This window comes from Drosophila miranda, chromosome 2 (assembly GCF_003369915.1).
Source record: "Drosophila miranda strain MSH22 chromosome 2, D.miranda_PacBio2.1, whole genome shotgun sequence".
Lineage (NCBI taxonomy): Eukaryota > Metazoa > Arthropoda > Insecta > Diptera > Drosophilidae > Drosophila > Drosophila miranda.
This window is the reverse complement of record NC_046675.1, coordinates 1,944,870-1,958,677: the sequence shown is the minus strand read 5'-3', so window position 1 is coordinate 1,958,677 and position 13,808 is coordinate 1,944,870. Positions and strand designations below refer to the sequence as shown.

The 13,808-nt window shown below is 48.0% G+C and overlaps 5 protein-coding genes across 6 annotated transcripts; 3 read left to right on the top strand and 2 right to left on the bottom strand.

The window, feature by feature from the left end:
- The first annotated feature begins 1,119 nt into the window (after positions 1-1,119).
- Positions 1,120-3,267, top strand: LOC108154045 (pickpocket protein 19-like). Its single transcript, XM_033388445.1, has 7 exons — positions 1,120-1,377; positions 1,443-1,977; positions 2,031-2,439; positions 2,499-2,552; positions 2,621-2,756; positions 2,814-2,926; positions 2,984-3,267. The coding sequence occupies exons 1-7, from the start codon at positions 1,166-1,168 to the stop codon at positions 3,169-3,171; spliced, it is 1,647 nt and encodes a 548-aa protein (XP_033244336.1). The 5' UTR covers positions 1,120-1,165; the 3' UTR covers positions 3,172-3,267.
- LOC117186980 (pickpocket protein 19-like) lies at positions 3,164-5,402 on the bottom strand. Its single transcript, XM_033388444.1, has 7 exons — positions 5,112-5,402; positions 4,399-5,053; positions 4,035-4,335; positions 3,933-3,980; positions 3,732-3,876; positions 3,566-3,672; positions 3,164-3,507 (listed from the first exon to the last, which is right to left on the bottom strand). The coding sequence occupies exons 1-7, from the start codon at positions 5,261-5,263 to the stop codon at positions 3,230-3,232; spliced, it is 1,686 nt and encodes a 561-aa protein (XP_033244335.1). The 5' UTR covers positions 5,264-5,402; the 3' UTR covers positions 3,164-3,229.
- Positions 5,403-7,323: 1,921 nt separating this feature from the next.
- Positions 7,324-9,253, top strand: LOC108156068 (pickpocket protein 19). Its single transcript, XM_017287352.2, has 6 exons — positions 7,324-7,946; positions 8,000-8,408; positions 8,470-8,523; positions 8,592-8,727; positions 8,785-8,897; positions 8,955-9,253. The coding sequence occupies exons 1-6, from the start codon at positions 7,749-7,751 to the stop codon at positions 9,155-9,157; spliced, it is 1,113 nt and encodes a 370-aa protein (XP_017142841.1). The 5' UTR covers positions 7,324-7,748; the 3' UTR covers positions 9,158-9,253.
- On the bottom strand, positions 9,150-11,668 carry LOC108156066 (pickpocket protein 19). 2 transcript variants are annotated; one of them, XM_017287347.2, is made up of 7 exons: positions 11,098-11,668; positions 10,385-11,039; positions 10,021-10,321; positions 9,919-9,966; positions 9,718-9,862; positions 9,552-9,658; positions 9,150-9,493 (listed from the first exon to the last, which is right to left on the bottom strand). In XM_017287347.2, the coding sequence occupies exons 1-7, from the start codon at positions 11,247-11,249 to the stop codon at positions 9,216-9,218; spliced, it is 1,686 nt and encodes a 561-aa protein (XP_017142836.1). In that variant the 5' UTR covers positions 11,250-11,668; the 3' UTR covers positions 9,150-9,215. The 2 variants fall into 2 exon arrangements, with proteins under 2 accessions (XP_017142836.1, XP_033244334.1); XM_033388443.1 differs by having other exon boundaries at positions 9,919-10,321.
- Positions 11,663-13,355, top strand: LOC108154043 (pickpocket protein 28; the record flags this gene model as incomplete). Its single annotated transcript, XM_017284137.2, has 5 exons — positions 11,663-12,298; positions 12,360-12,509; positions 12,568-12,769; positions 12,830-13,066; positions 13,131-13,355. Coding segments are annotated over 5 exons (1,332 nt in total), but the record flags the coding sequence as incomplete, so codon positions are not given.
- Between the last annotated feature and the right edge of the window lie 453 nt (positions 13,356-13,808).

The following is a 13,808-nucleotide window of genomic DNA, read 5'->3' as shown; positions in this document are numbered from 1 at the left end:
CTGCCTCTGATTCGTGGCATTGATATACCATAATTAGCCAGAAATTGCGAAATTGATACTGCTCGCACCATATGCGGTTAGGTGTCCGCTTCGAACGGACGCACGTGTCCGGCAAACTTTGAAATCAAAGGCAGAACAAAGGGGAGGACCACTAAATCAATTGACGTTTAACGACCAGCCGAGGGGTGCGAGCAGCGTTTGATTGACACGACGCTAATTGGAGACCAATCTGGTTGTCCATAATGCCGGGATTAGTAGCCCGAAACCAGGCCATGTGTGCGGCCCCTAGAGTCTGGACGGGTGGCATCAGGAACGGAATCAAGGACCAGCCTAGGCCCATCCGACTTGCTTAAAACGGAGCTCTTCTGGAGCAGTTCATGTCTGTTCCAAGCGGCATTAGCTGCTGTATCTTTTATGTGGAATCAAATAACGATTCGGGCCACCGCAAACTTGTAGCAGGCCAAAAGTTTGTTGGCCAAATAAATCACGCTGCCAAGCCAAGAGACAAGCCAAGAACAGCTCAATCGAAGAAGAAGAAGAAGGCATTCGACAGCGACATGGACATGGAATACACGCAATGATAAATCGAAAATATTTTTAGTTGTTTGCACAGAAAGCATTTGGGGGGAGCGCCAAGCCAAGACAGACAGAGCAGAATGTCGTGCACCCACCGTCGCGCACTCAATAAAAAGTAACGCAGACTCCTCCGGCCACTCGTTGCTCCTCCTCGAGAAGGCCAGTTTAATGAATGAACAAACAGTCGGGCAAACGGAGGATTACGCTGACATTGGACATTGGACCCAGAGACTGTCCTCCTGACCTTCTCGGCCAGCGCCGCTTCAATCGAGTTGAGTAAACAAGTTGTGCGTCCTTGTCCACTTTTAGTTGCTCGAACAGACGGAGTCTCATTCCTCCTCCCTCCTCCCAGTCGGCACTCAAGTGTTAATTGTGTGCGTGATTTAAGCTTTAGTTGAAAGAGTCGGCAGAGGGAGTGGGAGAGGGGAGCCCGTTTGAATAATTGCTTTTTGATTGAGTTCAATGCTGCAAAGGCTTTCCTCTGCGCTTAACTTTAATTTGAATTCCCAATCTCTCGGCATTCGTCGAGCACGGCGCATCCTTCATATACTCGCAGCAATAAAAGCTGTATACAATATTTGGTTCTGTCATGTTTTATCCCCTGGAACTGCCACGGCCACGCAAAGCTCTCCATGGGGAGTATGGAAAGAAACTTGGACAGATCAGGGCGCAGCACGAGCCACAGGGTTCGGCGGGTAAACTGTGGCGTCTCCTTCTTCCATATCTCAAGGAGTACACGGCGACCTCCTCGGTGCATGGCATACGATATCTGGCCGATCCGAAGCTGAAATATTTCGAGAGGTATGCTTTTAAGAATGCTTGGACTCCCGTCTTTAAAAATAAAGACAATTTCTATTTGAGCACAGGATAATTTGGCTGCTGATTTTGGTGGCCACCAGCATAGGTGCCAGCATTGTGTACGTAGACCTCAGTGAGCTCTACCAGTCGATGCGTATTCAGACCACCATCAAGAACACCATGTATCCGATATTCGCAGCGCCTTTTCCCGCTGTTGGGATCTGTCCGCGCAACCGCATAAATTGGATAAAGTTGGAGAACGAGGCTCCGTATCACTTCCTGGGTCCCAACATCTCTGCCGCAGAAAAGGAGCTCTTCGTTCGCTTCTTTACGTCTGCCGCCGACTCGCACTTGACTCGCTTGACAGAGATGTCGAGCTTTTTCAACAATGTCCCGCTAGCTGCTAACTTGACTCTGCTGGACGGCTTAGATGTGGCAACAGTCATTGAGTATGTCCTGCTGAAGTGCAGTGATTTCTTTTCCGCCTGCCTCTGGCGGGGCAACCCGCAGAACTGTTGTGAGATTTTTGAGTTGCAGTTCACAGAGTCGGGATCCTGTTGGGTTTTCAATTCACTGATCAGTCCAGCAAGGCGACAGAAAGAGGTAGGTGGGTGGGCAAGGTCGGATTCGAAACTCATTTGTGGTTCCCTCCACAGAAGGAGAACAAGTACTATCCCCGTCGCACGCCACAGTATGGTGAGGGCTCTGGCTTGGATGTTTTCCTGCGACTCAGGAACTCCTCTCTTATTCGGCCCAACAAACGGGGCGTATACGTGATGATCAAGCAACCGCAGCAGTGGAGCGATGTCGTGCGCCATGTCCCACACGGGGCGCACACCCAGATCAGCATGGTGCCCCGCATCACAACCACGGATCAGCGAACCCGAGCCTTGACGCCCAGAGCCAGACGCTGCATCTTTCCGGATGAGGTTACCCATCCTCAGTACAAGAATCTGCCGGGCTTTGAGTACTGGGTGGGAAACTGTCGCAGCAAGTGCCACCAGGAACATGTCATCAATCTGTGCAAGTGCTCGCCATCTGTTTTCTTTCCGGTAACCGATAAGGGTGAGTAGATTGCCGCCCTTTGCGAATGCAAATGTAAATAAAAGTATTCCATCCATTAGATAACTTTACTGTCTGTAGGCCATCGGACTTTAAGTGTCTCCACGATAACAGACGTAAGTGCATACTTATACCAATTAAAGGAATGCATATATCATTTCATATTTCCCCATACATTTTATAGTCACTTTTAGCGTGGAGCGACATCCCCAGGAGGATGAGTACGTGGACAATCTGTACAAGGAGAGCATGATCTGTAACTGCTTCATAAGTTGCACTCAGCTAATCTTCGATCGAGTATTTAGTAGCAGCACCTTAGAGTAAGTAAATCCCCAACCCTATATAACTCTCCCACCTCCATTTTCCATCTCTCTCAGTAATAACGACACCCACACAGAGTTGGGTACCATACGCCTGGACATTTTCTATCAGTCGGGATGGTTCATCCAGTACCACACCAACATGCGTCTTACCTTTGTGGAATTGCTGGGTGTGTAGAATCCATCATACCTGTCTTCCAATCTTTTCATTGGATAACAATTTTCAGCTAGTTTCGGTGGCATAATTGGCCTCTTCCTGGGCGCCTCACTGCTCAGTGCCTTTGAGCTGGTATACTTCTTCACCATTGGCCTCTATTTATATTTGCATGGGGAGAGGAAACTGTCCCTCCAGCCAGCAGTCATTACTATACCCTTTGGACAGAGAAAGATTACTCCAGTTAAGTATATACGTTGACGGGACTATAGGTATAATATGAGCATCAATGTGAGTATAAATCAACAATAAATAACATTCACCAGGCATTTCTCTGGTGGTGGAGCGGATGCCTAATTTTGTTTGTGGTCTGTTCCTTTTGGGATGGGTGCACCTGATGGTCAGCTAAATGAGTGACTTCGTTTTTCAAATAGCTCTTAAAGGTGCGCCATTTTATCTTCATTTTCCGATGGAGTACGCCATAGTAGGAGTTGTCGTAGAGATGCATGCCAAAGCCGACTGTTAGATAGTAAATCAACTCGAATGCACTGACCATAGAGGCGCCCAAGCACAGGCCAAAGATGCCACCCAAGTTAGCTGTCAAATAAATACAGATGAAGGAGAGATATCAGGCTTTAAGATTCCTAAATCAAACCTATCAAATCAATCGTGGTAAATTCCAGACTGGTGCGGTACAGCGGCGTCGTCTCCACTTGGTAGTGCACATCCACTCTGAAGAGTTTCTGCTGCGGATCCTTTGGACTGAAAGCATTCTTTATATAAGGCATATATTCCACTATGAAATGATCTAAAGATCTTACATCCTTTTGGCAGAGAGAGGCAGCGTCGTTGTGGCCGTGTAGTAATCGAGCAGATAGCAGTTCACCAGACAGGAGCATGTCATGCCTGGTTTGGTGGCACTAAACAGAGCATCCTCCTCCCGACGCTTATCGTAGCTGAAAATATCTGCAACAAGGGATATTGTTATCGAAGGTTCCCGCCCCGCTCTGTGTGATCCTCACCATTATGCCTCGCGATGCACCGGAGGCTGGTCGCAGTGCATTCCTTGACTGAAAAACAAGAACAATGCCACCTCTGGAAACACTCTCTAAGCCTCAACTCACCTTTTTGATTGTGAAGAAAGAAAATGGGCAGGGAGCAGTTGCACAGCTGAATCAAGTACGACTCATGGCACCGATTCAGGCAGTTGGTAAGCTGGAAGGGCTTGCCATACTTCTTGGCCGAGTCCGCGGGATCCAGCTCGAGCTGCTCGTCCACAAAAAGGCAATTGCGACGTTCTGGCGGAATGCTCCGGGTGGTCTCATCGGTCCACGTCAGGTCGGGACGAACCGTCACATAGGTCTCGGTATTTTGGGTAATGGAATAGACCACATTCGACATTTGGTCTGGCTTTTTGATCATTATCTGGAACATGGAGAGGGTACTTTTATGGAATACCAAAGGCAGCCACTCCATCAAGCATCATACATAGACTTTATCGGTAGCCAAGGAATTCGGTCGCTTGAAGCTCTCATTTAGAAGCAGATCAAAGTTGAGACCCGTGCTCTGGCCGGCCTTCGCATTGTGACGGGGATAGAATTTGGAGCCCTCGCGTTTCTTGATCTCCTTCGAGCGCGGCGAGAAATCCGAGTTGAAGACCAGACAGAACCCAAACTCGGTCTTCTCCATCACAAAGTACTCGCAGCAGTCGAAGGTTGTGCTGCGCCACTGGCACGAGTTGGGCACGATGATATCCTGGCAGCTTAGGGTCAGGAACATGGCCAACGTTGTGATGTTGATGAAGTTCACTGCCTCGAGATTGTCGTCATCCAGCTCGGACAGACCCACCGAAAAGCTGCCAAAGCGCAGCGTCTCCAGTCGAGCAACCAAAGTGGTGAAGGACTCCACAAGTTCCAAGCTCGCATTGGCAGGCAGGAACTCCGACTTGGCCGCCTGCAGCTGGCTCCAATTGATGCGATTGTCAGTGCAAATACCAACGGCTGGAAATTCGACGAGAAAGACGGGGTACTGGGGATCGTGGACGACAGTTTGCAGCTTCTGCGACACAAAGCGTTCCGATAGCATCAGATAAAAGAACCATGACAGGGCAATGCTGACGGAGAGCAGCAAGCACCAGATAAGTCTGCAACGGGAAAGATGATTCATCCGTGGATTGAAGTCCGTGCTCACTGGATGGAGACCTTTCCAGGTTGTGTAGCTGCGGATCGTAGAGATAGCGGACGCAATGAATGGTTGATTTTTCGCAGTAGCTCCGAAAGTAGACGCGCAACAACTCCATAAAGCACTTAGTATCTTGCTTTTGCGGCGTATCCGATTTGTCACCCTTCGCCATGCCGGGACGTGTGTCGTGGAATCACTGAGCTCTGCTCCGGATGCCGGGGAACCCTTTTATGGAATGGCTGCAAATTGCAGTGGGAAACTTTTGTCGGACAGGTATCCATTACGGCTCACATCGGTTGTAATTGAGTAGTTATGTTTTCGGCAAAAGATAAGCCCAGTCCGGTGACAAAAGTGCGTGTCGTCGTCGCACTCATTGATTAGCGGGCTCGCCTCCCAATTAACCGTGACTTTCCCAAAAAGTCAGTCCTTTGGTTGAGCGAAATGGGTGAAGTTGAGTGGCAGCCTGAACGGCAACTCGGTAATGATGATGATGATGTTGATGAGAAGGGGCCGGGCAAGCAGATTAAGTCAAAAAAAAACGACAAGAAGAGGAACAATAAGTGGCTTTCCATCAGGCGGTAGGTCAACATTACTCTTTCGTGCCACTCCCCCCACTTTAACACCGATTACAGCTGGGCCCGTATACCGCTGAAGATGGTTTTTGCCATAGCCACTGTCTATGTCTGCATCCTGTAATATTCGACGCTTGTCGTGCCTTCTTGTATTTTAATTATCCACGGCTAACTCCCAAAATTACAGTCTAAAACTAGGCCGTAAAAAAATTCGAGTTGAAGATCTTGTGAGCTTTGATAAAGCTTATCAACAGCTGTTTTGCGACCAAGCGGCAACGCTTTGATATGCAATTTTTCTGCTGTGCACTATATTTAATTAAATATTGCTGTGTCTGGATTCTGTATAACAGAAGAAGACCATAGAAAGTGAGGAAAAAACTAAGTAGAGCTGACCCAGTTCGCTAAACCAAGGTCAAGCCAAAGTCAAAGCCTATTGCAAGTGCCAAGTGCGGCTCAAAGTGATCATTTAATTTGAGTGGACGCGCCAGTTATATATCGCCAATACTGGGGCAGCCGTTCGACCATTTGGAAAACAAGCGCCCACAGTTTACTAAAATTTTTCGAAACAGTGGTGCACTTCTGTTGAGGCAATTATCCACCCAGCTGCAGCGACCCGTTGAAAAATGTTCTGTTCTTTCCGCGTAGGATTATCACCACTAGTATCAACGTATTGAAACGCTGGTCTGCAAGTTACGGATTGGTTATTCCCGGAGACCTCTATTGGCCACGTGCCACCAGTTAAACCACACCGTTCGACATTCGGATGAGGCGGTAGCCGAGGGCATGGACTTGCTCCTCAAGTAAACCCGATCGGTGGGCTCTGCAAGCGTCGCCTGGACCCGTTCGACCCATGGCGATGATCTGACTGACTCTTCAAATACACCAGTCGCCCCACGAGCAATCCAGTGTGCGAGTGTACCTAACCCCACGCCGCCGGTCAGACCGCTGTCATTGACCCGTGGCATCGGAAGCAGCTGAAGTTACCTGCGCCCGGTACAATCGTGTGCCACCTTCAGACCTCGAGTAGGAACTCGGTCTCCAGCCGGGAAGCATCGACCCCGCCTCGGATTTAGTTATATTTTCTATCTTTCTTTCGAAATTAGACCCGATATGCGAAACCCTGTTTTTTTATCCGCTTTCTGTTTAACTACGTTCTTTTGATACGGCAAAAATGTGCAACAGCCAATTAAATCCGGTATAAACAAAAAGGGAATTCCTGTCCATGGGCTAAGTCGAACTTGAACAAATGATTAGTGTATTAATACCGATTATTTTTACAGTTTTTGATTTTGGGTTGCCACGCATTCATCTCATCATCTATGCAGATACTCATCACAATCACACACATCATCATACTCATCCACCCATCAAATCACCTCATCCAACACACAACGAAAGATCTTTCTGCGTGGGAGTCAAAGCTATTAATCGTATCGTAAGTGATTATCCTGAACAAGTAAGCCATCTGAAAAGAATGAATGTGCGGTAACTATTCGTTGGTCTTCAAGCATGATCTCGGTTTTATACACGTATTACTCATGCGTTTAAGCGATTTTCCATCTACCCGATTTTTGTCTGGTTTTGGCACTGACCAAGTTAACGTAATGAAGTAACGTAATGATGAACACCTAACCTAGCTCGTGCATATATGTATATATACCTACTACTAATCATTTTTATAGATTTAAGATCATTATACCCTACCTCGCCCCCATGATATTCTTTCCCCAGTACGAGTATATGCTGTATAGTAATACCCTATAAATGTAAGACAATATCGAATAGCAGGCTTATATTAGGGACTAGATTCTATTAGCGTTAGGGTTTATAGGAATTTAAATGAAGAACTATGGATTGCTTAAATAAGGTTAGTTTGGAAAGGAACCAAGGATAAATATCTTATATCGGAACCATGCAACCTCGTCTGACCCACCGCAGTCTTTGTTGGAGGGATCCTGACTGTTAATAGGTGGCCCTGAAGGATCATGGCGCCAATGGGCGATACCGCAGCCGACAAAAGCCGAAGCCAGCGCGTACTTCCTACTCCCGTTTAGTTATCATCAGCTCCTATAACCTGTACGTTGTATGCTACAATCCTCTCCTCGCTTAGATGTGGCAACAGTCATTGAGTATGTCCTGCTGAAGTGCAGTGATTTCTTTTCCGCCTGCCTCTGGCGGGGCAACCCGCAGGACTGTTGTGAGATTTTTGAGTTGCAGTTCACAGAGTCGGGATCCTGTTGGGTTTTCAATTCACTGATCAGTCCAGCAAGGCGACAGAAAGAGGTAGGTGGGTGGGCAAGGTCGGATTCGAAACTCATTTGTGGTTCCCTCCACAGAAGGAGAACAAGTACTATCCCCGTCGCACGCCACAGTATGGTGAGGGCTCTGGCTTGGATGTTTTCCTGCGACTCAGGAACTCCTCTCTTATTCGGCCCAACAAACGGGGCGTATACGTGATGATCAAGCAACCGCAGCAGTGGAGCGATGTCGTGCGCCATGTCCCACACGGGGCGCACACCCAGATCAGCATGGTGCCCCGCATCACAACCACGGATCAGCGAACCCGAGCCTTGACGCCCAGAGCCAGACGCTGCATCTTTCCGGATGAGGTTACCCATCCTCAGTACAAGAATCTGCCGGGCTTTGAGTACTGGGTGGGAAACTGTCGCAGCAAGTGCCACCAGGAACATGTCATCAATCTGTGCAAGTGCTCGCCATCTGTTTTCTTTCCGGTAACCGATAAGGGTGAGTAGACGGCCGTCCTTTGCGAATGCAAATATTAATAAAAAAGTATTCCATCCATTAGATAACTTTACTGTCTGTAGGCCATCGGACTTTAAGTGTCTCCACGATAACAGACGTAAGTGCATACTTATACCAATTAAAGGAATGCATATATCATTTCATATTTCCCCATACATTTTATAGTCACTTTTAGCGTGGAGCGACATCCCCAGGAGGATGAGTACGTGGACAATCTGTACAAGGAGAGCATGATCTGTAACTGCTTCATAAGTTGCACTCAGCTAATCTTCGATCGAGTATTTAGTAGCAGCACCTTAGAGTAAGTAAATCCCCAACCCTATATAACTCTCCCACCTCCATTTTCCATCTCTCTCAGTAATAACGACACCCACACAGAGTTGGGTACCATACGCCTGGACATTTTCTATCAGTCGGGATGGTTCATCCAGTACCACACCAACATGCGTCTTACCTTTGTGGAATTGCTGGGTGTGTAGAATCCATCATACCTGTCGTCCAATCTTTTCATTGGATAACAATTTTCAGCTAGTTTCGGTGGCATAATTGGCCTCTTCCTGGGCGCCTCACTGCTCAGTGCCTTTGAGCTGGTCTACTTCTTCACCATTGGCCTCTATTTATATTTGCATGGGGAGAGGAAACTGTCCCTCCAGCCACACCCACTCCAACCAGCAGTCATTACTATACCCTTTGGACAGAGAAAGATTACTCCAGTTAAGTATATACGTTGACGGGACTATAGGTATAATATGAGCATCAATGTGAGTATAAATCAACAATAAATAACATTCACCAGGCATTTCTCTGGTGGTGGAGCGGATGCCTAATTTTGTTTGTGGTCTGTTCCTTTTGGGATGGGTGCACCTGATGGTCAGCTAAATGAGTGACTTCGTTTTTCAAATAGCTCTTAAAGGTGCGCCATTTTATCTTCATTTTCCGATGGAGTACGCCATAGTAGGAGTTGTCGTAGAGATGCATGCCAAAGCCGACTGTTAGATAGTAAATCAACTCGAATGCACTGACCATAGAGGCGCCCAAGCACAGGCCAAAGATGCCACCCAAGTTAGCTGTCAAATAAATACAGATGAAGGAGAGATATCAGGCTTTAAGATTCCTAAATCAAACCTATCAAATCAATCGTGGTAAATTCCAGACTGGTGCGGTACAGCGGCGTCGTCTCCACTTGGTAGTGCACATCCACTCTGAAGAGTTTCTGCTGCGGATCCTTTGGACTGAAAGCATTCTTTATATAAGGCATATATTCCACTATGAAATGATCTAAAGATCTTACATCCTTTTGGCAGAGAGAGGCAGCGTCGTTGTGGCCGTGTAGTAATCGAGCAGATAGCAGTTCACCAGACAGGAGCATGTCATGCCTGGTTTGGTGGCACTAAACAGAGCATCCTCCTCCCGACGCTTATCGTAGCTGAAAATATCTGCAACAAGGGATATTGTTATCGAAGGTTCCCGCCCCGCTCTGTGTGATCCTCACCATTATGCCTCGCGATGCACCGGAGGCTGGTCGCAGTGCATTCCTTGACTGAAAAACAAGAACAATGGCACCTCTGGAAACACTCTCTAAGCCCCAACTCACCTTTTTGATTGTGAAGAAAGAAAATGGGCAGGGAGCAGTTGCACAGCTGAATCAAGTACGACTCATGGCACCGATTCAGGCAGTTGGTAAGCTGGAAGGGCTTGCCATACTTCTTGGCCGAGTCCGCGGGATCCAGCTCGAGCTGCTCGTCCACAAAAAGACAATTGCGACGTTCTGGGGGAATGTTCCGGGTGGTCTCATCGGTCCACGTCAGGTCGGGACGAACCGTCACATAGGTCTCGGTATTTTGGGTCATGGAATAGACCACATTCGACATTTGGTCTGGCTTTTTGATCATTATCTGGAACATGGAGAGGGTACTTTTATGGAATACCAAAGGCAGCCACTCCATCAAGCATCATACATAGACTTTATCGGTAGCCAAGGAATTCGGTCGCTTGAAGCTCTCATTTAGAAGCAGATCAAAGTTGAGACCCGTGCTCTGGCCGGCCTTCGCATTGTGACGGGGATAGAATTTGGAGCCCTCGCGTTTCTTGATCTCCTTCGAGCGCGGCGAGAAATCCGAGTTGAAGACCAGACAGAACCCAAACTCGGTCTTCTCCATCACAAAGTACTCGCAGCAGTCGAAGGTTGTGCTGCGCCACTGGCACGAGTTGGGCACGATGATATCCTGGCAGCTTAGGGTCAGGAACATGGCCAACGCTGTGATGTTGATGAAGTTCACTGCCTCGAGATTGTCGTCATCCAGCTCGGACAGACCCACCGAAAAGCTGCCAAAGCGCAGCGTCTCCAGTCGAGCAACCAAAGTGGTGAAGGACTCCACAAGTTCCAAGCTCGCATTGGCAGGCAGGAACTCCGACTTGGCCGCCTGCAGCTGGCTCCAATTGATGCGATTGTCAGTGCAAATACCAACGGCTGGAAATTCGACGAGAAAGACGGGGTACTGGGGATCGTGGACGACAGTTTGCAGCTTCTGCGACACAAAGCGTTCCGATAGCATCAGATAAAAGAACCATGACAGGGCAATGCTGACGGAGAGCAGCAAGCACCAGATAAGTCTGCAACGGGAAAGATGATTCATCAGTGGATTGAAGTCCGTGCTCACTGGATGGAGACCTTTCCAGGTTGTGTAGCTGCGGATCGTAGAGATAGCGGACGCAATGAATGGTTGATTTTTCGCAGTAGCTCCGAAAGTAGACGCGCAACAACTCCATAAAGCACTTAGTATCTTGCTTTTGCGGCGTATCCGATTTGTCACCCTTCGCCATGCCGGGACGTGTGTCGTGGAATCACTGAGCTCTGCTCCGGATGCCGGGGAACCCTTTTATGGAATGGCTGCAAATTGCAGTGGGAAACTTTTGTCGGACAGGTATCCATTACGGCTCACATCGGTTGTAATTGAGTAGTTATGTTCTCGGCAAAAGATAAGCCCAGTCCGGTGACAAAAGTGCGTGTCGTCGTCGCACTCATTGATTAGCGGGCTCGCCTCCCAATTAAACGTGACTTTCCCAAAAAGTCAGTCCTTTGGTTGAGCGAAATGGGTGAAGTTGAGTGGCAGCCTGAACGGCAACTCGGTAATGATGATGATGATGATGTTGATGAGAAGGGGCCGGGCAAGCAGATTAAGTCCAAAAAAAACGACAAGAAGAGGAACAATAAGTGGCTTTCCATCAGGCGGTAGGTCAACATTACTCTTTCGTGCCACTCCCCCCACTTTAACACCGATTACAGCTGGGCCCGTATACCGCTGAAGATGGTTTTTGCCATAGCCACTGTCTATGTCTGCATCCTCTCGTCGGAGCGGTACTTCTACTACTGGGTTCAAACCACCATCGAACGCACCGACGTCCATGTATCGGAGATCAATTTTCCCGCAGTGACCATCATCCCCATGTCTGTCACCAATCTCAATGCGTCAAATGAGGCGCAGCGCCACACCAGAGTCTTCAATATGGCCCGGGCCGTTCTCTGGCAAACCCCCGATGCAGTGCAACTCGACAAACATAGCTTCGAAGAGTTTCCCGAATACGCAGATGTAGATCCCACAGCTTTGGACATGGACACAGTGTATGATTCCTTCCAGGACGCTTGCAAGTATTTCTTCGCGGAGTGCTCGTGGCGCCGTAAGCCCATGAACTGCTGCAGCCTCTTTCGGTCAGTCTCCACCTTTAAAGGGTTTGCGTACGTCTTCAACTCAGTGCGATGCGAATTCCCGGACGAAACTTGGCCGTGGTCTGCGTCTGCCTCGGGATCCCTTAGCGGCCTTAATGTGAAGATACATCGTAATCAAAATGTGTTCAATATAAATATGCTGGGGGTGAGTTGGCAATCAATTATTTTAGTAATACAATAATACATATATAATACGTATAATCCAGGTGATTGTGCATGAACCCACTCAGCAGCTGGGCCACAGTATTGCCTATTCCACTGAGGATCGTATTGTCATTCCCGTAGAGCCACTGCGCTTCACAGCCGAGGCAGACGTCAAGGCCCGGCCAGTCCAAATGCGCCGCTGTCTGTTCGAGGTGATGGCGAATACCTTTCTGTGCAATGGGGCAACCATTACAAGCTTTATCGTTGCAGAGTGAGATTGTACGTCTGGGCCAGTCGCGATCCGAGTGTATTTACAAGTGCCATGTGCAGTACATCTTGAAGAAATGCAACTGCACCGTGAATCTGCCCCGTCCGGTGACTACAAGGATGGAAAATATCACAGGATCAAGTTACTATAATGGAACAAAACTTTGTGGGGTGAAGCACTTGCCCTGCTTCAATAACAACAGACGTGAGTGTTGCGATAGGATACCATACCATACCATCAGTTAATCTGATTGCCGACCAACAGTTTCGCTGTTCTCCATGAGCAACATCATCGAGGAGTCCAGAGATAACATCTTTACGACCGTCGACTGCGGCTGCTTCCCGCAATGCGATCACACACAGTACCACTCCTCCACCTATACCGAACGATTGAGCAGCGTGGAGAACAACAATTCGGTAATCGAGATAGACGTATACTTTCAGGAGGAGACCCTCTTCTCGTATCGCTCCATGCTGCGCTTCACCCTCATCGATCTGATGGGTGAGTCTCACTCTCGCTTCGACGGGATCTCCAGTCTTACCCACTCTACTCCATTCATCCACAGTTTCCTATGGTGGCATAGCAGGTCTGATTATGGGAATCTCGGTCTTGGGCTGGGTTAATGCCATCCTGGACCACTTCGCCTGTTGTCGGCTGCCCAGCGACGGATAGCACTGCCCCTCCTCTCCCTTATTCAATCTGAAACAGCCACAGCTGCTTTCTCACGTTTCTTTACCTGTAATCGGAACAGCGATTCAGTGTTCAGACGAACATAAATAAATTCAGAAGAAAAAACGCATTAGGGGAATTGTTTAGAGTTTAACTACCTGACGAGGCAGTGGAAAACTACCTTGCCAGCTAGGGTATCGGTTTGTGGATTGTATTAGTACATATGTACATACGCTATATACCTGAGTGAGTCAGTGCACATGTTCTGAGGTTGCATTTGAGCAAAATTCAATTAGTATACAATGATTTTATGGAACAAGGTAAGTATACATATATGTAAGAGAATATGCCAAAGTTTAAAGGCGAGAGACTAAGCCAGTCTAGCCGATCTGTAGGTTATCAGATGTCATAAAAGAAATCTTTGTTGTCCACTTGATCGCATCACAAAAGAGATCATTGCTGGCAAAGTTCCTTCTGAAAGAGCATGAATAAATCGAATCGAATAGCGTAATCTCCCTCCCTCTGTCGAGCATTTCCCGTCCGTTCCATTTCAGTATTCAGGTACGGTACCAAG